General features: G+C 46.5%; 1 protein-coding gene across 4 annotated transcripts in view; it reads right to left on the reverse strand.

The window, feature by feature from the left end:
• MGRN1 (mahogunin ring finger 1) overlaps positions 1-27976 on the reverse strand; it is a 50636-nt gene that overhangs the window by 16861 nt on the left and 5799 nt on the right. For all 4 annotated transcript variants that reach the window (XR_008508647.1, XM_054516541.1, XM_054516539.1 and 1 more), the window contains exons 2-7: positions 26210-26328; positions 23887-23975; positions 16933-17079; positions 7341-7458; positions 3826-3892; positions 970-1022 (exon numbers count right to left, since the gene is read on the reverse strand). Coding sequence is in view for 3 of the 4 variants with exons in the window: in XM_054516541.1 (XP_054372516.1) it covers positions 970-1022; positions 3826-3892; positions 7341-7458; positions 16933-17079; positions 23887-23975; positions 26210-26328 (593 nt within the window). In the remaining variant the exon portion in view is untranslated. The remainder of the gene's footprint in view (positions 1-969; positions 1023-3825; positions 3893-7340; positions 7459-16932; positions 17080-23886; positions 23976-26209; positions 26329-27976) is intronic.

Below are 27976 nucleotides of genomic sequence, written 5' to 3' on the forward strand. Positions count from 1 at the left end.
GAAGCTCTACCTACAAAGCCAGTGCTCAGAGCAGCCTTTCTAACAGGGAAAACTCACTTCCTTCACAGATCATGTCCAACAAAAAAAGCAACCTAGAACACTGAGAGCATCTCCCAGCCATATGCTTCCTTAGGACTGACTGTGCTTGCCATGCCCTCTGACTCAGCCTGTCACCATCCCCATTATCCACCTCAGAGGAACAGATTTAGGACCTGGCAGGGACCAGGCACACTGAGATACACAAGTCAGCCACCTGCCAGCTGGGAAATGGGGAATTTCCAACAGCACAGCACTGATGCTGCTCCACTCTACATTCCCAGCTCTGCTCCAGCAGCTCTTGCCTCACCTCAGCATGTCACTGCAAGTATCACCTGCCCAAAAAAATGTGTCTGCAGTGTTACCACTACCAGACACAACAGGGTTAGGTCCAGTTATGGATATTGCAACTGTTTTCAGGGTCCAGTTACCAAGGGAAGAGTTTGTTATCAAAGCTTGTGCACACAGCTTGGCCTTACCATGTAGGTAGGGGTCAGCTACATCAAACACCCCACTCAAAAGCAGTGGAACTCAGCCTTTACACAGGATATACTGCAATCCTTGGTCCTGAGTGTAAACTCAGGCCTAACAATAGTGCAACAGGGTCTGGACACAGCAGACCCAGTTCTGCAAAACTTGTGAAGCCCTGTTAAACTGTATGGTAGCAGCCATGGCCAACACCTTCCCCCCTCCATGGGAGCACAGGAAACACCCCTGCCATTCCCTGAGTGACCAGCTCAGGTACAAATGATAATTACAGGCTGCACAGGAGCTGCTGCAAATGATTGCTTGTACTACAGCAGCAGCCAGGAACCCCAGGCACAGGCCAGGACTCTGCTGTGCCAAGTGTTATATAAATACAAACTAATGACCCATGGAAATGTTTACATTCACAAGAACAGGGACAGAGGGATGAAAAAAACCCACATTTACCTTTTCAAATGCAGCCAGAAGAACATGGGCATGACCAGTGACCTCAACCACCACTGCAAAAAGAGAAAGGGCAAAACTGGTTAAACTTCTCAAGCAGTACCAGCATAAAGGTATCCTGAGCTGAATTTTAGTCCACTTACAATTTCTGAGCTTCCATCTGTTCTATTTTAACGTTCTCCTGCATTTAGAACTTCTCTTATCTTGTCATCAGGTGGGTTCAGAACAAAACCCTGCTGAGCCCTACACAACCATGCTTTCATTGTCCTAGGTGCTCCAAGATCCCACTTTGTTAGCAGAGCTTGGAAAGGGACAGTAAAACAAAGCACTCAGTGGGATTCTCCTGTCCCCTGAAATTCCTGGGCTTAATTACCTGAATTTATCACAGATCTATCTGGTTTAATAGCAATTGGCAGCACTTCCAGCCCTGTTACTTATTATTTTATTTCAGTCTGGTCAGATATGCTTATAAAACATTTATTTCTCATACCAACTTCAGACACTGAAACATCTCTGTCCAGCCTTCCCCAAAGACAAGCATTTTCCCTCTTCCAAACTTGAGGGTTCCTTTTTAATTCCACAGCAATGGGAAGGGCTGTCAGAGGTTTCAGTACTGCATTCCTGGCTACTTCAGCAAATAGAGAGGAGGCAAGGTACAATCCCAGCCTCTCTCACTCTGAGGTTCTGTTCAGCTCCAGCTGGTTGGATCCTTTTCCTGAATCCTGTTCAGACTCCTCATATGGAAGTGGGAGACAGAGCTTGTGAAGGAGTCACAGAGGGAAGGAAAGCATGGAAGCTCTCATGCAGCTTGGAGTGATGAGGGCTGTGCTCAGCACAGGCAGGAGAGCTCTGCCTGGAAGGGGCAGCTCAAGGAAGCAACTCCTGCTCTGTCTCAAAGGGAAAGGAGCTCCACAGCTTCCTTTGAGCTCCCAGAACAGCAGGGACAACAGAGGAACAATTCCCTGGACTGTGGCACTCGGTCCATGTTTGGAAACAGCTGTATGGAGAGAGGGGAGATTTGCCTGCAGATTTGCTGGGTAATTGAGGTTGGTCAAGGCAATTTGGGTGGAATCAGGAACACAACACAATGCAGAAAAGGGGGTTAAAACTGAGAATTCATCTGCTTGCTGCCCTCACTGCCAGCCAAGAGCAAGACTGCTCTGTGTCTCAGAGTAAGCAAAATTCAGGTCCCTTCCCCCAGTGTGAATGGCCAAGGAAGAGGTAACAGCTCAGAGTGGTGAGATCTGCTCTGTGCAGCACCTTTCCTTCCTGTTCTGTGCCCCTCCCTGGGAACAATCCCACTGGCAGGGCTGTCACTGCAAGCCATGGCAGAGTTCAGTCCAAACCAGCATCTCCCTGACTGCTATTTTAATTTACCATTCAACTTCATTTAACAGCTGTCATTTTCCAGGTGCTCCAAACACACCACGCCAGCTCCTTCCAGTCCCATCAGTTAAAAAAAGAACCAAAATACACAATTTCCTCAAATCTTGCTCAAATGTCACACATTTTTGTGCTGATATTCTTTCCAGGAAGGGATTTAAAAGCAGTTGGTTTTTCTAGGTTATTAAAATAGATGGGAGTAGATGATTGGCTAAGGCTGAGCATGGTATGTGCATAAATGTATGCTTCCCATACTGCCTCCTGTTCTATTTTTGATCCTTCTAGACATGCCCAACATTAGAGAGTATAAACACCTTGCCAGAAGTTCCATAAACAGAGGAAGCTGTTTTATATTTAGGGTCAAGAAATACACATATATGTCGATTTTACTAACAGTGCCTGAAATCACTAAAAATAGATGCACTTTGGAAGTAATTTCCTTTATGTTGCACTGTGCTTTGTTAGTCACACTTTAAATTGGCTTATTCAGTTCTATTTCTGTCTGCTTGGAAGACTGTAAAACAATGTAATGAGTTTTTGAGCTTTTTCACATTTACAACATAAGAAACTTAGCAAGTGACTGACCCGAACAATGTGACCAACAATGGATTTTTCTTTTCTTTTCTAATTATCTTAAAGTTTGTACAAAATGTTACAGAAGTGAAATGCTGGTCCTCCTGTCCATAAAAGCCCCCAATTTCAAAGAAAATGTGACTTCCTTGTGCCCTGTTCATTGCTGACACTCCAGATGAGCTCAAAAGCACACATCCCCTAAGGGAAATACCATGTATGGTGAATAATAATCTAAAAATAACAGTCTAAATATTCACTGGACTACCCTCTCCAAAAGAGCAGCGTGCTTTAAAAAATAATCATCAATTAATCATAATTTCAAATTATGATTAGTTATTAATTATTTTTAAACTTTAATCAATAATTATTTCTCCTGAAAGGTTATGCTCTTTTATTATAACCATTCAACATCCTCAGAAAAAGCATAATTTCAAACTGCTGAATTAAGCTGCATTTGGCTGAAGAGTGACCTGAGTACTTTAAAGCCATTTCCTTTTCCCTGCCCATTTCCAGGTTTTTAGGAAGACAACTGACCCCTCCAAGAGGGAGAAAAGACCAGCTCCACCCTCCTTGACCCATAAACTGCAAAAGCAAAACCCAACAAGCAAGGATGTCATTTGCTCTGATTTGTGTGCCTGGCACTGGTGGCAGAGCCAGGAGCTCTCCTAAACACTATCCCAACACTAAATACCTGGCCATTTTTCCTGTAAAACAATGAAGGCTATTTTTAAAAGTATGGTTTTTATGTGGTTAGCTTGGCCCTTTTAATAAAGGGAAGTTATGGTGAACTCCTGAAATATTTTTCTTCTGGAAAGGCTCCCCAAGGAAGCCAGTCCTGAAAGGGGTCACATAAGCTCAGAGAGAGCCAGGAGAAGACCATGGGAACAGAACATCAACTCTTACCATCCCCTTCATCCACCACTGCTCTGATGACCACAGGGAACACGCCACGGTCCAAGTCAAAGTTCAGCTGAGGAAAAGAAATGAGCTGAGGTTACACAACTCACAGCAAACCTGCCTGAAGACAACACAGCAAACCTGCCTGAGATCATGTCAGCTCAGTGAGGGATCCTTCTGACACACCCCCAGCTCCTGGTCTCAAAAGGACACAACAGAGCAGAGTGTGGCCACAGCTCCCTTCAAAGAGAGCATCAGGCACAACTTTCCCAGGATTTTTCCTGGGGAAGGCAGTGAGAAAACTCAGAGAAGAAGAAAAACAATTCTTATCTCTACTTGCTGCATCTGTTCTTCAGCACATGTAGAACGTGTTATGAAGACTGTTTACCAAAGAAAGATTTCTTAATTGGACACTGGTGATGGTTGTTTAGATTGAGTGACCAATCAGGTCAAAGCTGTGTCGTGACTGTCTGTAAGGGTCAAGGGTTTTCTTCAGTACAGTTTGATATAGTGGAGTATGTAGTGTAATATAGCATAGTATAGCTTAATAAAGCTTTTCTTCAGCCTTCTGAAATCATGGAGTCAGAGCACATTATTCCCTAGATGGGGATCATCCTACATCAATACAGGAGGATTTAAAATTCCAGGCACCAACTTTAAAAGAGAGTCAACTCCAACATACACACACTGACGTGGCACTAAACACCAGCAAAGCAAGGCAAAGGACCTCACTTGGAATTCCAAATAGTATTTAATTCTCATTAATTCATGGATTCTAAAAGTCTTCTGAGTGATTTGTAGTAGGACAAGTTTCTCAAAACATATCCAGTGCCACAATTTTGCCTCCATACAACAGGATATATTGGCCTCAGCACAGCAGCACATTGTGCTCCCAACACCACCAAGAGACCCTGGCTCTGCTATGAAGTTCCTGAAGACATAAGAGAAAAATCTGCAAAACTTCAAGCTCACACAACACTTTAAGGAAACACAGGACTGATTTTCATCTCTTGGCATGTCATGAAATGCAGGTCCTTAAGTTTCTAATTGGTGAGAGTGAAAATTTGAGCGCAAGGAAACAGTCTCAGTTTCTCCCTTTGCCCTACACTTCATTAAAGCACATCAAAAGCTCTGTGTCATCTTAGAAATACAAGGAAAAGGCAACCTTACAAACACTGTCCTAAGCCAGGAAAGGAAGTGGCTCAGAGACTGGATTTCTGTTGTTTTTGTTAATTACCAACTTGGGTGGTTTTGTCTCATCTCTTGCCAAGACTGAAAAAAAGATGTCATTTCACCCTGATGCTCCAGGTAATCTGTTTTCAGTTTCTCTATGAAAACTGAGACCCAATTCCAGGTGCTGCAGCAGTTCAGACAGTGCTTTGGGGTTTCCATCACTTTGCCACAGCCCCAACATCATCTGCAGCCTGATTGCTCCAGTTCCTCAAAAGAGAAACCATTTGAAGGGAAAGTCACATCACAGAACTGAGATTCGAATCAGGCTTCACCATATAAATTCCAGTGCTCTTGAACAAAAGGCCTCTTTAAGGTACCATTTCACATTCATTTTTAGGGCCCTGAACACAACTCACTCGACAATAGCCATACTCTGTAATTTCCAAGCAAATCAGTAAATGAAGAAGATAAAATAAACTTTTATAAAGCTTTTCACAGAACAACCCAACATAACATCAGTCTCCCTTCTTCCCCAGCCAAGATCTACGTCATATCCGAGTATTACACTAAGCAAAAATATGAAATAAATCTGGGGGTTTTGAACAACACCAATAACAAAGCTGGAAAGAAATCTGAAATGTCAATTGCACACAGCTAAGACACTGCCAGCTGTCTCAGATAAAAGTGCTGCATTTTGGTGGCCAGTTGGGAAGATTTAGGACAAGGACCAATATGTAACACAGAGCTGACATGGGAGGGGAAACTCTTTGGAATCACAGTGCTTGTTCCACATTTTTTCCAGCTCCCAGTAACACCAATGTAAAAAGAGGAAACAGAGGATGCAGCAGAACAACCAAAGAGAGCTGGAAACTCATTTTTCTTTTAAGCTGTCAAAGGAATATGACTTTAGTACTTGAGTTAAAACCTTGCTGACAGGAACAAAAGTAAAAATTAAGCTTCTCAATTCTTTTAGAAGAAAGGGAACTGAGCTCTCTCAGACAACAGAAGGGATTGAAAAGCAGCTCTTCCAGGCTTTTGTAGGCTGAACTTGTGAAATCATCTATTGGCAGAGAAGCCAAGACATCAGGAGACCAGACTCTGCAGGCTCTTGGTAACCACCACAGCATTTGTTAAGGCACGGGACTGATTATAGCTGTAACTGTAACTTCAGGACAATAGCTATTCAATCTTTCAAATACATGAAAGATTACTTTTTTTTCTTTTTTTCTCTTTTTTTCTTCTTTTTTTTTTTTAATAGGTAGAGTTATCTACCAAGGTTCACATACACAATACATTTGCACAGGCTTGGGTCAGGAAATGAGCACCATTATCAGTGTGCACTTCCTGGGAGAGGAACAAATATATTAGCAATGGCTACAGAACAACTATTCTGCCTTTGAAACATCTTACCACAATTCTGCACAGAGCAGGTGAAAGACCAAGGCTTTCCTTCCCTATGCCATGTGCAGGGGAAGCCTCTGGGTGAAAGTTTTAAAGCTCAGAAATGAGAGGCTTACTGCCCATGTTGGAATTTTGCAGATACCAAAGATACCAAAATTAACAGGACTTCACAAGTCTTAGTATGCAGAAAAGCCACAAACCTTAATTAAAACCAAGCCCTGGTCTGTTTGCAGTTATGGGTTAAATTATGAAGAGGAAAACATTCCCTTATTCAGCATTGATGCACCAGTGTAAATCTGCCCCAGAAGGAGAATATCCCTTCACAACACTGTACTGATACAGACAATAGTGCAGGATGTGGTCCTTCAACAGAACAGGACTCTTGCAGAGCAGTGGTCTCCACACTATTCATCCCATCAGTAATGTGTTTTGAGTACATATTCCCAAGATATGTGTGCTTATCATCTGTGGGTTATGTACATGTAGTTCTGAAGTCCTTGCCCCACCCCAATGAATTTTATTGCCTGCACCTCACTTTGGAGACCACTGTTCTAGAGGCCCACCCAAAAACCCAAAATCTTACAACTAAAACCCACAAAAACAGAGATCACGACAGACATTTGTTCCCACAAGCTCTTTGGCTGGCAGAGAGAGGAAGGACAAGGAAAGCAGGTTTTCCAGGAAAAGCACCAGTAGCAATCTCTGCAGCCTCCCTCCTAAATCAGCTGATCACTGATATCAAAAGTCACTTCTCTGGATTTCCTCCCAGTTGGCCTGATCTGCCTGCCAAGTTCCCATACTGCTCCTCTCAGGGCAGTACCCACAAAACACACTGGAGGAGCTGGGAGAAAGTGCCCCCCAGCCATAGTGGGGGACAGCACTAAACAGAGCCCAGTGCTTTGGGACAACAGGGTGTGGAAAGAAGGGGACACTGAGAAGACACTTACCTCGTCATCCTTCCACTCTGAGAAATCAATCTTGAAGGAAGGCAGGGAGAATTGCTGGCTTACCCCTCTCTTGTAGTGAACTGTCTCAGACTGCAGAGAGGGATTCTTTGTGCTGTATCTGAGGGAAGGGGAAAAGAAAACTCAGTGTGACCAAGGACTGCTCCCTGCGCGGCTCTCGCTCACTCCCGCCCGTCGGCCTCTCAGGAATCACAAGTGGCAGCTCTAAGGGCAGAGCTGGCAGGGGCTGGCAGCCATTCAGTGGGGACACAAAGAGGGGAGGGAAAGGTCAAAGCAAGAAGGTGAGCACAGGAAAGAGAAAGCAGCGCAGACAGGCAAGGTCTGATCGTGTCCATACTGACCTGCCTGGGTGCTGAGTACAGGGGGTGCAGCAGCTTGGCAAAGGCCTGCTCCCTAAATCCATGGCCTAGCTTTAAGCTGGCTTGAAGCCCAGCACAGTCCTGATTTCTGCAGGAAACCCAGGAAGAACGAGCTATGACCTAACACTGGGAACAGACAGCCCAGCACGGTGCTGAAAGCTCTCCTGTGCCTCTGTGGGACAGCTCCACAGTGGGAAATGCTGCTTGGCTTCCACCATCCTGCTAAGCCTTCAATCCACTCCTCACTCCCTCCTGTGCTTCCCCAGGGGTGATGCAGGGCTACCAACAGCACCTGAGAGACATCAACCATCCTCCAACCCAGCCACCCAGAGGAGAGTCACAATTCTTCCACTGTCTCAAAGCTTGTCACTGAAAGACCAGCACTGCCAGGCTGGAATAACATCTGGAATGGGACCACAGCTGCCATCCACCATCTTCTGCACCCTGAGCCCACCTGGTGCTGTCCTCCCCAGGAGACATTTCCCTGCCTATTCCCCCTTTCTGGAGGGTGATGTCTTGTGCTGGATGTGCACAGGCTCTCCCAGTTCTGGCACAGGAGATGAGGCAGTGAACCCCAAAGCAGGGTGGGAACAGCTGAAGCTGCCTTTACCACCAAAGCCTTTCTTGTCAAATGACCAACTGTGTGCTCAGAGCACACTGACAAAGCTGGAGAGAAGGTGAGAGATCCCCTGCCCAAGAGACACTGCAGCAACATCCTCCCTCAGCACAGTGACAAGACAGGCTCCAGCCCCACAAGAAAATCCTCTGCCTTTCTCTGGAAAGCCCCAACAGTTCTTGCACCCTCTAAGGATCCAGAAGGTCAAGTGTCACAAGATCCATGTTAAATGCTGGAAGGTTGTGACAAAGGGCAGGTTCACCATATGCACTCTGCTCTTCCTGCCAAGGCAGGTGCATTAAGTTATTTATGACAATACCCTCAGAGCCCATCCTGTACTGTGCTGAAATTGTGCTGCTTTACTAGAAGGTCTCACTCCATTCTTTGCATTTCAAGCATGGTGTGGGGGAGATCAGAGTGACAGGTCTTTTATACGTGAATTACAGAGTGAGCAATTGAGTGAAGTTTTATTTACTGAGTTGTCAAGCACAATGAATAGAGCAAGCCTGTATCTAGCTCCTTTTGTGGTGCTCTCAAAGCTTCCCAGCTCTGCAGAGAGGCACAATTCTCCCTCCACAGCTGGGAAAGCAGGAGATGGAAGAGTGACTTATCTAAGGTGACAGCAAGTCAGGAACTTACTGGAAATAAAGTGCAGAGGAGAGAGTGGAGGTGGGAAAGGGGTGTAAACATGATGCTGCTGAGTGCCAGGAATGCTGGAGGACCTGCATTTACAGCACCAGAAACCCAAACTAGGCTGCAACAGGAAAACAAGTAACACTCTTCCAAGGAGGACAGGGCAGAATAATACTCACATTGACTCGCTGCTCTCACCGTCCCTGGGAAAAGAAATAAACCAGGCACATAGATTTTCTGAGCTGAAGAGTAGGACAAAATTATTAAGGAGGCTTCCCCAAGTGAGCGTTATGCCTCAGACTGTGTGACTGCCTGGCCCCCACTGCCAAAACACATCAGACTTGGATCTGAACACCCAGATAACTCAGAGCACCTCCAGCCAGTGGCCTGGTGAATTCCCTGCAAGTCTGATGGCCCCTGACTGCCTCACAGAAATGGATCATCCTTTGGGATGCAAAGGTTCTCTGCACAAGACAACACTCCCTGTGCTACACAGGAGGGAAACTAGACAAGCTGGTCCAAAGCAGATATCCTGCATATCAGGGTCTAAGGGGCCTCTACCCATCCCCTACTCCTCTGGCTGGCATCTGCTCTATTCACAGTTATCTATTCCCTGCCTGTGCTGCTGGGGGCTCACAGCAAACAACAGCAGGGAAGCTCTGTAGAGCTGTGCAGATGTGTTACAGAAAAAAAGAACATGTATCAAAGAATAAAGGACAGCAGAGAAGCAACACGCTGCCTCTCTCTGCAGGAAGAATGAAAGCTGAATGTTTGAGCTGCTGTTGCTCAGACTGTACTGGGCCAGGCCTCCTCCAGAGGAGGACAAAACCACCTTGTGACCACTGGCAGCTCAGGACAGTGGAGAAGTGAGGGGGGTCTGTCCTATAAGGTCAGGAGCACACAAAAATCCTTGGTCACATTATTTTAACCCTGTTTGTTTGCTCAGGTACCCCTGACAGCACGAGAACCACAAGCAGCCTGAGGCACCCCACTGCTGGCTGCAGCAGCAGCCCCCAGCTCTGTCCTAGGGCTCATGCAGCCCATCTCCTCCTGTGAGCTCTGTGAAACACCTTTACTCACAAAAAGCAAACTACACTCTGTACTGACTCCTTCTTCCCTCATGTCACACCCTCCAAAGCCAGCTGTGTATCAGAGAACCAGCAGATGAGAGGGCTGTAACCATATCCCAGTGACTTCTGAGAGAACTGGAACAAACTAAAATTATTTCCCAGTCTCACTTTTCCTCTGTCAGCAGAGAAGCACCCACTGCCTGCACAGAGAAACTCAGTCTGTGGCACCTGCAGACCCTAAGCAGCTCCCTAGACAGAAGTGCCATGCTAGAGTTTGGCTAAGCAGAATTAAACTTCTGTTGCTACATGCTCACTGGGGTGTTTGCTCCTTCCCTCATCCCTGGCCTGTGCCTGGGGAAGTTCTCAGCAGGGCACCAGTCCCAGCTCCTGCAGATCTCTCCACTGCTGTGCTCCCACTCAGCTGTGCCTGGCACTGGGGCTGTCCTGGGCAGGCAAAGGGCAGCTCCTGTTCCTGCTCCCACTGGGACCCCTGCCTGAGAAAGCCACACAGGGATCCTTGCCAGGCTGCCTGACTTACCCAGAACACTGCCCAGACCCCATTCCTCAGGAAAAGCAGGATGCATGGAGCAATGTTGCCCTTAGGTAACACTTTTGACTAGAAATGGCTGAGAGAATCTGTGCTTTGAAGAGCCTGTAGACAAGTGTTCTCTTTCTTTAGCAGGAGCTAAACGTGTTTCATGGCAATCTGTAGTGAACCAAGGACCAGGGGAGCTCCAGAGGCTACTCAGGAAACAATCCAGAGGGTACTCAGGAAACAATTCTATCACTGCCACAGGCTGTGACTGCCTGGCAGGCTCCATGTCCTCTTACAGGTGATGAGGAAGGAGTCAGTCAAGCTCTGCTGGTGTTCAGAGGGGACAGGAGGTGATGTTGAACAAGCATCCTCTGCTCCTCTCTCCCACCTGCTCATTTCCCCTTCATTTTGAGGAGGATCCCACAGGTCAGCTTTTGGGGAAGAGGGAAGCTGAACAAATGTTTCAACTCTAAGTGACTTTTACTGATAATAGAAACACTATCAAACTACAGGAAGGCCATAGCCCTGGGTCTCAGAGTTAGACAAGATCCACCCCACAGAGGCTCCCACAAGGAGTCTGGAGGTTACCCAGGTGCTAGGGCATTGCAATCTCTGAGAGTCTTCTCCTTCCCTCCTACTTCCTCCAGGACTGTTTCCACTCCAAGCCAGGCAAAGACAACCCCCTCCCCACGCAGCTGAAACCCCAGTGCCCACATTCCCCCCCAGCCCCTGCAGAGCTCTGTCTGCAGCTGCAGGAGCACCCCTCCCAGCTCCAGCCAGGCTTCAGAACTCACACAACAGCTACACACAGAGCCACAAAGGCCACAACTCTTAAGACAGACAGAGGGTTTGTCTGCTTGTTGCAATCTATAGAATTTGGCTCTCCAGCCTGTGAACTCTGCACACTCCAGTGTTCCCTTGGGGCCTGGTGTGTGCCTGGATCAAAGCCACAAAGGCTTGTTCCTAGCAAAACCCAGCACTGCCTCTGATTTCTTCACACAGAAGAAACCTCTGCACAAAGAATTCATATTAATCACCACAGCCAAAAGCAGCAAGAGCACCTTTCAAAGGCCCTGAGCAGACAGAGGCTATTAAATAACCAAAGGGATAGCTGAGTGCCTCTGTCTCCTACGCAGGCTTGAATGAAAACAGCCGTGTGCTGATTTGGATTTCATTTTGGGACCCAACTCTTCCAACTTTCACACCAGGCAGAGCAGGGAATCATTGCAGGGTCATGTCTCCCATCAGCTCAGGAAACTGTGGGAGGAGGTTTGGGATGAGTGTAGTGGGCATTGCAAAACAAACAAGGAAATGGGGTTTATTTTTTTAATAAATCCATTTGCACATCAGCAACACAAACAGCACAGCCCCAGAAAGGGCAAGGATTGCAGAGCTAGACTGACCTATTTTCATTCTGTTTTCTCTTTATACTGAGAAAATAGAACTTGGGAACAGCACTGGGATATGGGAGAGAATCTTTTGTGTCCAAAAAGGAAGATCTTTTTCATAAGAATGGGCTGCAAGGCTCTAAGCTCTCACGTCATATTTATCATGAGCTCCTGATCTGCCTGGATTGCTCATGCTTTCAGAACTGGCTCTTTTAAGTGCTTCCAGCTCCAGGCTTGGTTTGACTTCTTCCCCTGAGGAAAGAACTGCTGCTGTCATGTTTGAACTGCACAATCCTTCCTGCTAGTCAGCAGGACACCTACAGCTGGAACAGTCCCAGGGGCCCTCCCAGGAGAAGGCTAATGGTGTGCACATCCAGGATTCTGCCACACAAGGCAGGGATGCACTCATAAAAAGAGAATACAAATATCCCTGCAGCCTGCTCCAAAAACACACTTGTCTCCCAAACCAGGGTATCTAAGGTACAAACACATGAAGCAGTTACTGCAGGAGGAGGCAGGCTACAACTGGGAGTCTTTTAACTATTCTCTGTGAGCTGCTGCCAGCCCCACCATGGAAATGCAATGCAGAGTACCCTCTCCTTTATCTGGAGGAAAATTACATTATGGGCAAACACTAGTGAGCAGCTGAGGCACAGCTCACACATCTCCATGTTTCTCCTGATTTCCAAAACTAGAGAAAATGGACACAGCCAGAAAAAGAAATAAAATTGAAGATACTGAGGGGGGGTCTTGAGCTGTTCAGAGGCAGGTCAGTGCTAATTCCTTGCCACTAAAGAGACTTGGACACTGATAGATCTGTTACCCTTGGGGTGATGCACTAGCTCATCCTCTGAGAACTGATCTCACCACAAAGTAACCAAGCAAAAGGCATTTCAAAGGTGAGAGGAGCAGTCCTCTCCAGATTTAAACTAATTTCTGTTTCATCCAAAAGGCTTCTACACATATCTGCACTAGCACCAGAAAGTGCAAGGTACCTTCCCCTGGGCATGGGACTGCAGAGGTGAACACACCTTTAAATCACCAACACAATCACCTTCACCAGACCTTGCTGGTCATCTCTCGTCCCACAAAAGTGATGACACAGCTCCCTGTGAGTTCAGCAGTTCAGGACAAGAGGCAGGCAGCTGTTGGCAGCTATGTGTTCCCATGGCTAGGAAATACTGCAGCTGAGTGTATCTCCCAGCACAATTACCTGGGAAAGTCTGCTGAACTTACTTTGAGACAGGTCAGGACAGGACTGACAAAGCCACCAGCTTTTAAATGGAGCCCAAATAACTCCAGGAGGAAGCTCCTTGGCTTGCAGAAAGGCTTCCCCTTGGTCATGGAAACCAGCTAATCCCACAGCCAGGCCCAAGACACAGTGCTGTGGCTCTCAGGTGAGCAGAGGCTCCACAACAAGCAAAGCCACTGCTCAGGGAGAGCCACCTTCCCTTCCCTTCCCTTCCCTCCCCTCCCCTCCCTGCTCTCACCCCAGAGTGCATGACCACAACCACGTTGCTGGCAGGAGTTTTGCAGGAGTGCTGATACTATCAGGATCAGTGGCTGTTCCAGCAGGGAAGCAGGAATAACTTGTTTAGCACTTCTAAGGAGCCATGCTGCAGGCTGAGAGCTGGGAGAAAATTCCTGCTTTTCACAGGGGGCCAGAAAGTTTCTCCCATTTTAAGATTCAGCATTGATTTAGGAGAGTGGAAAAAAAAAAAAAAGGTGTTTTGTTTTAAAGAGCATCTTCATCCCAATCAAGTGCAATAGAAGAAGTGTTGAATTTATACACAGGACAGCTTTTGCACATGCTTGTTCCATGAATGCAGCTGTTAGCACCAAAAGAGATTGAGGAAAAGGAAAATCCACCAGCCCAGGCAAGGAAAGCTGCATTCCTGTTAGTGCACTGAAATGCACTGCTCCACTCAGAGCTCTAAGAATGCAGCCCAGATTTTTTTTTTCCACAAGATTTTGAAAAGAATAAATCAAAGTAATTACAGCATTGCCCTTACAGAACTGCTTTGCAAAGCTGAAATCAGAGCTTCAAAAGGTTTTTACTAGCAGCCAGCAAATCCAGAGAAGCAGAGATGCCTACTTGGGCAGCTGCACTGGCCCCAAGACGTGCTTCAGGAGCCACTTCCACATGGAAAAATAGCCTGGGTTGAATTAAAGCAGCTTATAAAGTCTATATTTGTATCTGACTTCCCCCCTACACATCTGCACGAAATCAGGATCATGACTTCCAAAAAGTTCCCTGGCTTCTGGTGCAGCCCCTGCACCCACATTTACATAACATTTATTGTTCAAGCAGCCCAGAGCAGGCACAGGCAGTTCCTCATTCCTGTATTTTGGAGAATGGAAGTATGATTTATTAAATGAAAGGCCACAAGTGGAAGAAAGAGCTGAATGTGGGTGCTTTGACCTTTTAGAAGGTTTAGTGCACCAGGGACTGCTGCCACCCCAGCAGGACAGCACAGAACCACTGGCCAATTTTTCATTAGTGGGGAAATCACTGCTGATCCTGGTTTCATGCAGAGGGTTCAGGAACACAGGCTTCAATTCTGCCATCTAACAGAGATCCCTCTCTCACTGAACCATGGACAGGGTGGATTAAAATAACTCATATTTTTTAAAAAATATTTGAAGTCAACAGCTCTGTTCATGTTCAGAAACTCTACCTAGGAATTGTTCAAAATTAATTTAAAAGCCATTGGGTAGCTCATGTTTGCTGCACAAGTTTTAAAGGACAGATAACAGCACTGGTGACAGTCACTGGCTCAGTGAATGGCACTAAATTTCAGAAAAAAGTGGTTTTAAGTGAACCAAAACCTGTGTTTTCTTCCTCCAACCAACCAGCCAAGAGGAGAGCAACTGTAAGTTACAGAGGACTGAAAACACTCTCTGTGCAGAAACAGTTGGTTATATTTGGTAACTAAAACAATTCTATTAAGCAATTATTCTTCAAGGCACAATTTGACAAGAGAGTCTCTTAAGAGTCCAACATGAGCAGTTTAACCAGCAAGAACAAACACTGCTGCTCTTGGGTCACTCAGGTACAATTCCAGCCCAACACAGCCTGGTTCAAGACATGGGCTGAAAAAAAATTAAAATATTTCTTTTTATTGCCATTTTGGCATAAAATGTAAAAGTGGGAGTCTGAAAAATAGATTTTAAATTATATGGATATTCTTTACAGACTGTGACATAAAAATATAGCAAAAGGTTTGATATGAAGCTCCCTGTGCTGTAGATGCAGATGTTTCATTGCTACTGAGCAGTGACAATGAAATTCTCCTTCAGGGTAAACCAACAGGGAAAACAAGATTAAAATCAATTATTTAAACCAAGCCTTACAGATTTATGCCATGGCTTAAGTCTAACAATGTAAATACATCCACCCTGGCCATAGAGGCCCTCAGCTCTCCCCATCAGCCCATGGATGGTTTCCTTCTGAGGTCAAAACCCAAGGAACACTGCAGGGCAGCACCAGGGACACTGGCCACCTCTCCACGTTGTACCTGTGGTAGGGAAAGAGGACTTCAATCTCCAAGGCTGCCATTCCAACACCTTCACTAGCACTAAATTCACAGGAAACCTAAGGACCTAAGAGACAGAACATGGAAACTTCATCAGGATTTCTAAAGCTGCATTCAGCTCTGCTCTGGAAAAGCTGGATCTAAACAGAAAGTGTATTCAGTTTGTTGAGAGATAATTTTCAAGCACTTTAAAAAGGAGCTCATTTATTACTTCCCCAAAATAAAGGCAGCCATAGGATTCAACAGAAGAAGGGAAAGGGCCTGAACAAAAATTCTGGATCAGGATATCCTCCAGTTTGAAGGAATGCATATCTGGATTGGAGAATTGAGCCACTCTCATTCCTAAAAATACACTATTCATTGATCATTAGTGGGATGTTTATGCTTTGCATAAAACAAATAAGCCCTATTATGGTTTGCCATAGATATTTCTCCCTGCTGAAGCCTCTGCAGGTCCCTTCAACCAAGGCAAAGTTCAGCCCCAGCTCCAGAGCATCACTGCAGAAGCCATCAGCACTATGTCCAGGAGCCTCTGGTCAGCCAAAAGCCTCTGCTAGAGGAAGCCAAGAGCTTCTGCAGCCTGAATCTTCCTTTACCCCTGGAGCAGAAGGAATTCTTTGTCCCATGGCATTGGAAGTGCACCATACCATAGCAGCAGCTCACGTGTACCCAGCTCACATCAGCAGAGCACATTCCAGCCACCTTTGTCTGAACATAGAGAGGAAATTGTCATAGTCTTGTGGGATACAGTGTTGACTGGAATGGTTTAAATGTGCTGATTTAGATAAAAAGGTTTTCAATTCTGGAGGGATGTACTATCAGGATATGAGAAGGTTCCCACAGATGTCATTTTGGTCATTCTTTCCACAGCTAACCACAGACTAATGTGTACATGGCAGGAAACACACACAGACAGGGCTGCAGGAAGTAAATCCTCTCCCATCTCCCAACAGCCAGTGCTGAGCTGGGCATTTATCCCAAAATGGGCTTTGGGTGGGCCTCAATGCCACAGACTCACTCTGTAAATGTCAGACTGAACTTTACTTTGGTGGCCCAGATGCTCCTGTCACAGGGAACACAGAAAGGCAGTCAGTTGGGTGATCTGGGGGAAAAAAATAGGCAGTATTTGAAGGGAAGGGTGGTTGGTTTTTTAATTTCACAGAACACTTCCCTGACAAAACATACAGCTGTGAGTTCCTCTCCTTTGTTGCAGACAGAATGGTTTCCCTATACCTAAACTAAAAAGGAAACAAGAGAAGATATTGGCTATGTGAAGGAATTGAAAGTAATATTCAAAGTCATCAGGAAAAAAAAAAAAAAGAAATTTCCCACTCTACCATGTGTGGCAGCCCTGCCTCAGGGGTGATTAATGAGATGTTTGAGAGCTCATCATCCCAGCTCCTGTGCCCCTCCTGTGCCCACCAGCCCAGGACTTACACGGCCATGCCACCAACAAACTCCTCTGTAGCCTGGCAGTAGATTGTGATGGCAACACGGGCATCTGCATCAAAGGTGAACTCCAGGCTGTACAGCACCTTCTGCTTCCCATTCTCCTCAGTAGGGCTGTCAACATCATCTTTGTACCTGAAAGGCAATGCCACAGGATTAGAACACATCTTATGAGATATCAACAAGATCACTCTGGAAATAGAGACAAGAGTACTCCAGCCTTGGTGCTCCAGGCAGGCAAAGCAGCCTGGGCTTCCACCTTGGGCTTCCCAGATTTCCATTCTTTCCCCTGAGGAAGGTGCTTCCAAGATGTGACTGAAGTTATTGAAGTGAACTAATGCTGGTGGTGAGGGATCTCAGCCAGCCCTACAGTGCCAGGACAGAGGATGACATTCAGGACCTCCCTTTCTTGTCTCAAATGCCGAGGAGAAGAAACATTCTCCTTCCTTTTAAATCTTTTAAATCTTCACATTAGGCTTAGTATTTGGGCTAAAGAAATCCTGCATGGACTTGAGAAATCTGAAGTGTAATTCTTTTAACTCTGCAATGAAATGGTGAGAGACAGGCAAAAAACCTAAGGTTTCTGTAACACAAAGAACTCCTGAAGCTCAACAAAAGGTACCTCCAGTATCACACAGAAGGTGACATTTAGCTCAGAAAACATCCAGATATAAGAACTTCAAACACTTTTAAATGTACAAATGATCAACTAAAACTCTGGTGCTGTGAGGGAGCTCATATGCATTCATTGTATGAACAAAAATTAACACATCCAGCTGCAAACAGACACATGATAACCAATAGAATGAGCTTAGAAGTTATTTCAATTAATGTAAAAGCCTAATTTGGCTACAGGCTCCTGCATAGCTGGATCCCACTGTGTGATCACCACTGCCAGGGTTACTCCTTTCCCCTTCTGCAGGAAAAAGCACAAATCCATTGAAGAAGAGGTCTGAGGCCAGCTCTGGGGCAGTCAGCTGTGGCCATGGCCAGGGGGACTTAGAGAGTGCCAGGAGTGGCCAGAGAAACCAGCAGATCTTGGAACAAGCAGCCAACACAACACACCACAAGAAAATTACAGAATGATGGAATTTCCTGAGTGGGGAGGGACCCCCAGGATCACTCAGTCCCACCCCTGTCCCTGCACAGACCCCCCAACACTCCCACCCTGTGCCTGGGCATTGTCCAAGCTCTCCTGGAGCTCTGGCAGCCTCGGGGCTGTGCCCATTCCCTGGGGAGCCTGGGCAGTGCCAACACCCTCTGGGGATGAACCTTTCCCAAAATCCAGCCTGACCTGCCCTGGCCCAGCTCCAGCCATTCCCTGTCCCTGTCCCAGAGATCAGAGCTGCCCTGGGGAGGAGCTGCAGCCCCCCCTGAGCTCTGCCCTCAGTGTCCTCCTCTCCTGAGCTGTCCAAGCCCTCCCTGCCTCAAAGAGCAAAGTGACAGAGAAATGGATGTGATTCACTGGCAGGGCAGCAGCAGATTCTCCATAAATTCAAATCCCATGACCACAGGTACCACTGTGAGCTCAGGCACTGTGTGGGAATGGTGAGGGCAGCAAGGCTGCCTTGGAGAGGTGTAACAGCACTGACTTGTCACCCAGCTCCAGCCTCGCTTGTTCATCAGTAATACCTTAATTGCTATGATGGCTGGGTCACAGCCAAGCAGCTGAACTATTCAGGAAAAGCTTGGCATCCTCTTTATCTTCACAGTATCAGCCTCTCCCCTCGCTAAACAGCCTTGATGAATACACTGTACTGTCAAAAATACCCAGAAATGGGTCAGACATAGCTCTACAATTCAATCTAAAACTGTCAATCCTTATTTACCAAGTTCACTGACATATAACAACTGCTGCCTAATTAAGAGGGTTCTTGAATTTTATTTAACAGCACACCGAACAAGAATGAAATGTTCAGTTTCAGTAATTTGATATAGAAGGTGCAAAATAAAATTTAAGAGCAGTAGAATCAAATACCCAACAACACATGTACTTGTACTAATGTAACCCCTAACTAATGGCACACACCCACATTCCTGTCTGAAGGGCTTGGAGAGGCTTTTGCCAGAGGTTCACCTAGGTCAGGGCAGCAAATCAAGCTAAAAACACCCAACATGCCAGTATAAAAAAAAAACAAATCCCAAGAACTGGAGTGTTAACATCTGCAGAAACCTGGATACAATACACAGTACAGAGCAAAAGGGTATTTTCACACAAACTAGTTGCACTGAAAATGAAAATCATGGCATTGGAGGCTGTAAAGAAGAAATACTGGGCAGAAGGGCAGATTTACCTAGAGAACACAGGAACCATCAACATTTTGTGCTGGACTGACCCAAGAACACAGACAGCAACAATCCACTCACAAGTGTTGTGTGTGTCCAAGAGAGAAGGAGCACAAGTCACCTCTGCTGTGCTGCACTCTGTGGATCTGAGGTTCAGTGAAGGATCCAGGCTATGACAGACCTGGCACTTCTGCCAGAAGTAGCAGGGTGGGAGAACCAGCACCTCTGGCAGGCACAGGCTCCTTCAGCCTCACCTCATGCACAGGTAGGTACTAAATAGAGATGCCCAGCACAGACTGGGATACCTGTGACAGCACCAAGTAACAATGGGGACACCTGGGTGTGGGGCAGCTCACACACAAACACATCCCTGGCACAACCACTGCCTGCTTCGTCTTCTCAGGGAAGTCACAAAAAGCACCTCAGATCATCCTCCTGCTCCCAACCTCACCCTGCAGCTCCCTGCCAGCACTCAGAATGTGCTTCCATCCTTCCAAGGAGATAAGGGGTTAAAGCTAGACTAGATCTGTTGCCCTGGGAAACCACTGAGGGGCCACTGCAGTGCCTGGAGGGAAGGTTTGTGAGGGATGCAGGGAGGAGAGGCTGAGCCTTGCCTGCCTGGAACAGCACCACTGGAGCAGAGGGCAAGGTGCAAGTGCCTAAAAGGTGACAGTCACAGCAAGGCTGTGCCCTCCTGCTGTCACACCCCTGCTGCTGGAGGCACAGAAAATCATTCACAACCTTCAGTACCTGAACAGTACAGAAAGATGCAGAGAGACTATTTACAAGGGCCTGGATTGATAAGGCAAGGGGCAATGGCTTCACACTGACAGAAGGCAGGGTTAGATTAGACATGAGGAAGAAATTCTTCCCAGTGAGGAGGCTGAGTCCCTGGCACAGGGTGCCCAGAGCAGCTGTGGCTGCCCCTGGGTCCCTGGAGTGTCCAAGGCCAGGTTGGACAAGGCTTGGAGCAGCCTGGGACAGTGGAGGTGTCCCTGCCATGGCAGGGGTGGAAGGTGATGGGCTTTGAGGTCCCTCCAACCCAAACCAGTCTGGGATTCTATGATCTGCCCCAGAGCAAAGAGTGCACAGATGGTAGCTGGCCTGAGGAACAAGCAAAGCCTAACATGGTGCATACTTTGAGAGGCAGAGACACCTCATGTGCCACCTTAAGGTGCAGGAATGGTGGGATGTAACATCTGGGAAGTAACAAGACAAAAATCACACATTTTGCATTTCTCTTTCTTTGAAGGAGTCGTGGCAGACAAGGAGGTGGTTCAGGTGCTTCAAGAGCTCATCTGTCTCCACCTGCACTTGAATTTTACAGTGCCCATTTAGCCAAATCCTACAGACAGTGTCCACGTGGGGTGGTCACAGATGCATGCACAGATTTGGGAACCAGTGACTTTGCTGGGTGTGCCTTTGGGTCATGCACAGAGGTGCATCAGAGCCTTCACAATCACAGGTACAGAGGAAAGAGACTGACCACCTTTGAGAACAAACAGCTGATCCAACATTTTGATGCAAAAGGCAAAGCAGGATGACCAAGGGAGCTGAGGCCACCTGGTCTGACATCACTCCTGGATAAAACAATGGAAAGGCTGGAGCTTTTTATTGTCTGTTAACGAATTAAAAGATAAAAATATAATTAACAGCAGCCATGACAGTTTTATAGAACTAGGTTGAGCTGAACCAAATTTTATCCTTTGAGGAGATTCAAAAGTCTGACCAACACAGGAGACATGCAGGATAAATGTTAAGTATCCCTTGACTGAGTGCTGTGAGATCTGCACTTACCCAGTGTTTGAGCAGGCAATAAATGAGAATTAGTGACACCTCTGTCAGCATTGACTTCACAGGGGACAGCATCACCAGACACAGGGGTGTTTGTCTCCTATTTGGGGTTTCTGCAAAGATCTGTCCAGTTTAACACCATCCAGGCTGCAGAGCAGGCAGTCCCAGCCCCTCACCACCTCCAGCACAGGATGAACAGATCCAAGGACCAAGGTCAGCCCCCTGTGCTGCAGAGGGATGAGAAGGGATTTCCTTTCTCTCACTCCCTGCAACTCACCTGTCCCCCCTCAGCCCCCCTCATCCACCTCTCTCAGGCCCTTATCAAAACACTCCATGACTATTCTCCATGACACTCCTGATGCTCCAGACACATTCCCAAACCACCACAGCTGCTGATTCCTTCAATACTGTCCAAAGCCCAGAAGCTGAAGCAGAGAAGCTGCCCCAGGGTGCAACAACAGCCCTTGTCTCCTGAGCTGGTCTTCCTCCTGCAGCTGGAAGTGCCTTCAGGAGAAGAAGGAACAGCCAATACCAGCACAACAGGTACTGGAGCTCCAAAACAAAGCTTCCAATCCAAGGCCAAATGTGGGACACAAGAAAAATAGAAGAAATGCTTTCTCTGTTAGTGGTTTACAGCACAATTCCTGCTACCCTGCTCTGAGGTTCACAGTCTCCTCCTGCCAGAGATCAAACACTCACACGTGACATTGAAGACTCAGAACTTCAACACCAATATCCACAGGTTTATTGTTTATCCTGAAAAAATTCAGGATCTGGCAAAGCTCAGAATTTTGTCTGGTCAGAGCTGAGCAGGAAGGCCAGAGTGGAACATTTCCCTGTATTCCTCTATGGCACCTCTCCTGTGAGGACAAGCTGGACAGTTGGTATTGTCCAGTCTGGAGAAGAGAAGGCTCCAGGGAGAACTCAGAGCCCTTCCAGTGCTTAAAGGGGCTCCAGGAGAGCTGGAGAGGGACTTACAAGAGGGGCCTGGACTAACAGGACAAGGGGCAATGGCTTCTCACTGCCAGAGGGCAGGGCTGGATGGGATATTGGGAAGAAATTCTTCCCTGTGAGGGTGGTGAGGCCCTGGCACAGGGTGCCCAGAGCAGCTGTGGCTGCTCCTGAATCCCTGAAATGTCCAAGGCCAGGTTGGACAGGGCATGAAGCAGCCTGGGACAGTGGGAGGTGTCCCTGCCCATGGGACAGTGGGTGGAACAAGGTCCCTTCCAACCCAAACCAGTCTGGGATTCTATGAAAAAGCTTATGGGGATGTTACCAGCAGAACATCCACTTAGAACTTCACACCTGGACACTTGGCTCAGTATCACTGTATTTGGTGGAGGATGTGGTAAATTGATCAGCTCTGGAAAGAACGTGCAAACCTCAGCCACTGGTTGTGAATAAGCCAGGCTGGAGAGGGCACAAAGTGTCCTTTACGTGCACAGAGGGAGGAAGACAAAGCCTCTGGGCCAGAAGAGCACAAGACAGAATGTACCCTTGGGGACTGTCAATTAAAACCTCATTTTGGGTCTACATCAGTGCAAAATTCAATAAAGTCATGTTGGCAGTGTTGTCGTCAGCACTGACACAGCAGCAGCACAAGAGCCTGTGAGAGCTCATGAGGCAGAAAAAGAACTGCTAGTAGCAGGAATTAGAGGGATGAAAACCTAGATACTGACAATGTGCATGGACACTACATTCCAAATAGCATTCCAAATAGTCCAGAGCTGCAGCTCTGGGAAATGGGACGTGTGAGCACAGAAAGCAGAATGACAGAACTATATGTACTAAACCACACCAACTGCTCCATTCACAGCCAGGCCTCTCTCAGGGAAAAAGCCATTTCCCATTTGGCTTATGTTCCTTCTCTTTTTTCCTAGAGAAGTACTTCACCCTTATGCTGAAAAACCAAAGAGCTTTCAGAGCAGTTTACCAATGGTCACTTATTTGGAAGCTCCATCAGCTTTGAAACCACAGGTTTTGCTCATTTAAAACAAAACAAAACAAACAAAAAAAACCACATCTGTTTTCACATAAAAACAAACTGAGGATTTTTGGTTATGACTCCAAGTGCTCATGTTACACCAGGCTCTCAGAGCCACCTTGGCTGGGAGCTGCAGCTGGAGCCCTGCCAGAGCTCCAGCCCCAGACACAGAATCCAGAGTGACTCCAGCCAGGATGGTTGGGAAAGGCTCTGCCTGGACATCTGCCCAGAGCTCAGACCCAAACAAAGCACTGAATGCTGGGCCCTGTACCTCAGCCATCTGTTGGAAAGGGGACAGCTGCAGGTCTGAGTGTGAGCCAGTGCTTTAATGCAGCTCTGCTGGGTCAGATCTCAGTGTGGAGCAGTGAGAGCTACCATCCCCATGGCTGTCCTTCCCCCATGCATGGCACACAAGCCATCTCAACAATGTATAACACTGGGACCAATCTTCATCCTGGCAGCAGGAGAAACCTGAGGAAGTTTCACTCAAGACCCATCAGCCTTCCAGGCCCATAACTCGAACCAGAATCAGCTCCCTTCTGGCTTCTCCTTGCACAGGAATGCAGGAAGGAATCTGTCTGTAAAGTTTATTGACCTGACTAATACCTTCCGCTCGTGCTAATGATTTCATGGCTTTGTTTACTACTCCAGTCTGTCCTGCAGAAACAGACACATCACTGGTCCTGTTTGGAAACACAGATTGTTTGGATAAGGAGCATATAAACCACTTGAAAGCTCAAAAGAGAACACAGAAACCTCTGGACCTAGCAACAAGGATCTTGATGTCAGCCATTCTCCAAAAGCTTAGCAGTACAGCTTGGCTGTGGCTGAGAGATCCCTGGGATGAGTAAAATGAAAGGTTCAGGTAAGGGCAGTACCTGACAAGGCGGAGAGAATCCTTGCGGATGTTCACCAAACTCCTCAGTGTCTTCACTGGCTCGTGTGGAGCTGGAGTTATGTAGGGAAACTGCAACAAAGAGGCAAATCATTCTTCTGTTATTACACTATAAAGGGTAGCAGCATGTTACCTAGCATCCAATTTACCCAAATCAAGAAGCATGTAGCTTTCAGGGTATTCAGTACAGCAGCCACAAGGAACAGCAATAGCAAATTTTATTTACTGATAAATCAAGTGTGTTTCAGGGTGAAAATCCTGCTCTGGCCCAGCAACAGCTCATACTGGAAATGCACACTTTAAGAAAGACCTCATGAAAATGCCCTTTCTCTCAACCCTGAATTCTCAGTCAGGAAAGCCTTGCTCTCCCAAGCTTTTATTTCCACTAAAGAATCCACCTTCAGCTTGAGCAGAAGAAATGCAGCTCTTTCATGTGTATTGCAGCATGCAAGCAGTGATCTGACTGCTAATCAGCATGCTGAAACCCTGGATTACTGGGGGAAACTCTTTTTATTCTGAAACAATGGGGCAAATGTTCTGGAAAAGAAAAGAGACAGGGATAGGGGGCCTCATTCTATTCTACAGTCAAGAAATCTTCTCTCACAGATTGTCCTTTAAATAGGGACAATAATGCTTCAGACTGTAATTCTCCTTAGTGGGCACAGGATCTCCAGTGAGAAATGCAAAGGAAACTGCTTATTGTGATGATCACAACCTGTGCAGCTGCAGAGCTGCCTGCTGGGCACCAGGGACCACCAACACATTTCCTTAGAAATGAGGCAAAGCCTCCCTTACTCCAAAGCAAGAACTGGGCCCATGTCCAGAAAACAGTGCTGCTGCTCAGTGCTTGAGTGTTTTTTTTTTTTCTTTTTCCTTGAAGATTAATCAGAGCTGCCAAAGGGCTTTAACTTTACATAGGCAAACTATATTCCACAACAGCCTCCTTCTCTTAAACCCACTTGGCAAATGTCCCACGGTGTTAATGGGCTCTCACCCACTCCCCTCTGGAGAAATGATGAAACCCAGAGCTGGGATGTCAGCAAGGAAGCCCAGGCTGGGACATGCAGGTGATTGAACGGTGCCAGCTCAGCCCCTGCAGGGAGGGCCCTGTGTGCAGAGTGGCCCAGGGGATGTGGTGAGCACCCCCAGGCCTGCCCAGCACTGACACAACCACAGAGCTCCAGCTCAACTCCCTCCTCCTAATTCTCTTTCCCAACTGCATTTCCTGGTTAAACAAAGACTTTCCAGATTCCTCCTTGTCCATCCTGTGACCTGAGTGTGGCTCTAAAATGACCAATGGCACAGCCTGAGGAGAAACTCAGAAAGCAGAACGTGCTTGTAACTGTTCCAACTCCAACTTGCCTCAGTTTCCTCTTCTGTAAAACCAGGGTGATCCCAAACTGCCACCAAGCATTACAAAGATGAATTAATTAATTAATGGTCACAGCTTTTCTGATGAGACATGCAGGTAGTTAAATTAAATAATTAATTAAACTAGAATCATGACTTCTAGTTCTCATTTTCATGTTTGGAAGCTGCAGAAACAACTAGGAAAATAGTGAACAAAGCAAGCAGCTCTTCCCTTTCCTCTCCAGGACTCAGAAAAGATCTCCAAATGGCTCCTCCTCTGTCACCTTTTAGTTCTTTTAAGCAGTTCTGAGATGCAAGAGAAATCCAAAACATAACACTTTGCATAAAATTCCTGTCTTTCCCTCAAAACAACATTATTCCCTTTTCAAGAACAAGCCAATCACTTGAGCAAGTTGCTTTTCACACTCTCACAGACATCTGTGGGCCCAAAATTACATTTATGCTCCAGCTAGGAATAGAGAAGGAGGGATTTTCTGAGCAGCCCATCTAGGTATAAACCCCACAAAATGTCAAGGTCTGTCTTAACACTGCCCCACACCCAGTCAGGTCACTCAGACACAGCAAACAGCACGTGTTGAACACAAAACCTGCCCAGGAGCCTTGGGAAGTTCAGGCTCTGCTTCCCAGCCCTCTCTGCAGCAGGTTTTACACTTGTTCAGGCAGGCAGGCAGAATCAGTCCCAAATTCTGTGCTCCTCAGTCCCTGTTCCTCCTCCCCCACCACTAATTCCTTCTGTCCTCAGTGAAAATAAGCCTCCAAGGTGAATTCAGCCTCTCAGGAAAACTCAGTTTGCATCTGAACAGACTGGAATGACATTCCCCAAGCAGTGAGGACCTCTCAGGTCTGTGCCACTCTCCTCTACAAACCCTACCCAAGATTTTCCAAAATAGGCAGGAAACAAAAAAGAGTAAAACAGACAGAACATAGGAACTTGCCTGAACTGGTCTATTTCCAAGGAAGTTTAAGTCCATGTTCTCACCAAAAAGGTAACCCTCAGGGTGAGGGGTGTCAAACTTCTCACCTCCCATAAAGAAGTGACTTGCAAAGTAGTTTCCTAGAAATAAAAAACACAAGAGAATGGGAAAAAAAACTCTCTAAATGAGTGCTTCCTGGAAAAGTCTGTGCAGTTTTAAATTCACAAGTATAAAAGAGCCACAAGACACAGAAAAGACTTGCTTATTCACCTCTTTGCTGTAGTACTCACCACCAGTGCCAACAGTAGGAGAAGAAAGGAAAAAAACCAAACAAATGAAACAAAAACCTAGAATAAGTATTACAGTGGACATAATTCCACTTCAACTTGTTTTCCAGAGAAGGAACAGGAAGCAGGAAAAGTCAGCTCTTTCCAACATTGCTCCGTTCTGGTCAATTCTTCCTGTTTCCTCCAGTTCCCAGTGTGAAGTCCAGTCCCACAAACACCACAGGCCTGCTCAGAGAAGGATGAGGCTTCCCCCACTGCAAAGTTCAGCACAGCCAGAGGTCTCCTGTCACCTTTCATCCCCTCTTTGACTCCCATATCCCACACAAGAACCACTCCAAACCTTTACTGGGAGTGCTGGAGACTGTACACCCTGATCTGATTTAATGAATAATGCTGACAGTTCTAAATGCAGAAACATGGATGTCAGGGACTGACTAAAGTGAAAGTCAGCTCTGAAAGTTTCACCATGAATTTGTTTCATTCATCTTTAAGGTGATGCACTACAGTGAAAAATTCAGGACACAAAGTATGTGCAAGGTCCCTGGGATTCTGGAGCATGGAATTGAGTGTAAAATGCACAGAATTAATTCAGGTGTGTGAGAGCACCACAAAGTAGCTCCCTCCTAGAAAGACTTCAGGAAAATACTCTCCCATGTGAACTTCACAGAGGTACAGTTTCAGAGAAAAAAGTATCAGGAGAGAACTGAAATAAAAGGCTCCATCCAAGCCACTTCTCTTCAAGTTTCAGAGTGGGGGATGAGAGGACTGAGCCAAATGTACACTTGCTTCCCTGGGTGCAATGCATAGACAGCATAAATTTGTGTTCAAATGAGTCATTCCAGAAGCAGTAACTAATCATCTGAATGGCTGTGGAGGCATTCTGGAGGGATCTGCAGTCCCTCTAGTTAGGAGCAAGCAGGATTTACTCAGAAATTGAAGGGTTTTCATGAATGGCTCTGTTTTTTCCATTAAGGCTTTCTCCCTTTATGCTTCAAGAAAGGCTCTTTTCACTCTGCACAGATGGCAGTGCCTTAATGATGATGGGAGGGCTCAGCTACTGCTGAGCTCAGCTAACAAGCACCCAGATGTTTGTAGTACTGAAACACATCCTTCTTTCCAGATCCAACAATCACCTTCAGCACAGGTCCAGCAGATACTTAGAATCTGTCCTACAGAATCATTTAGGTTGGAAAAGCCCTCCAAGATCATCAAGTCCAACCTCTGACCTATCATCACCTTGTGAACCAGATCAGAGCACTGAGTGCCACATCCAGTCATTTCCTGGACACAAATGTAGGTGCCCCAAATGACAGGGAATCTTTTCCCATTCCTCCCAGAAGCAACAAAATTAAAAACCTAATCTGTATATAATGTCCAAGCACAGCCAGCCTGACACTGCCTCTCCATCAGAGATACACCATGCAGGTTTGTGTATGCACTGAGGTTCAGAAAACCACACTGAAGGCTGGAATAGATTCCACATTTTATGTGGGTCAAGCAG

This window comes from Molothrus ater, chromosome 16 (genome assembly GCF_012460135.2).
Source record: "Molothrus ater isolate BHLD 08-10-18 breed brown headed cowbird chromosome 16, BPBGC_Mater_1.1, whole genome shotgun sequence".
Classification (NCBI taxonomy): domain Eukaryota; kingdom Metazoa; phylum Chordata; class Aves; order Passeriformes; family Icteridae; genus Molothrus; species Molothrus ater.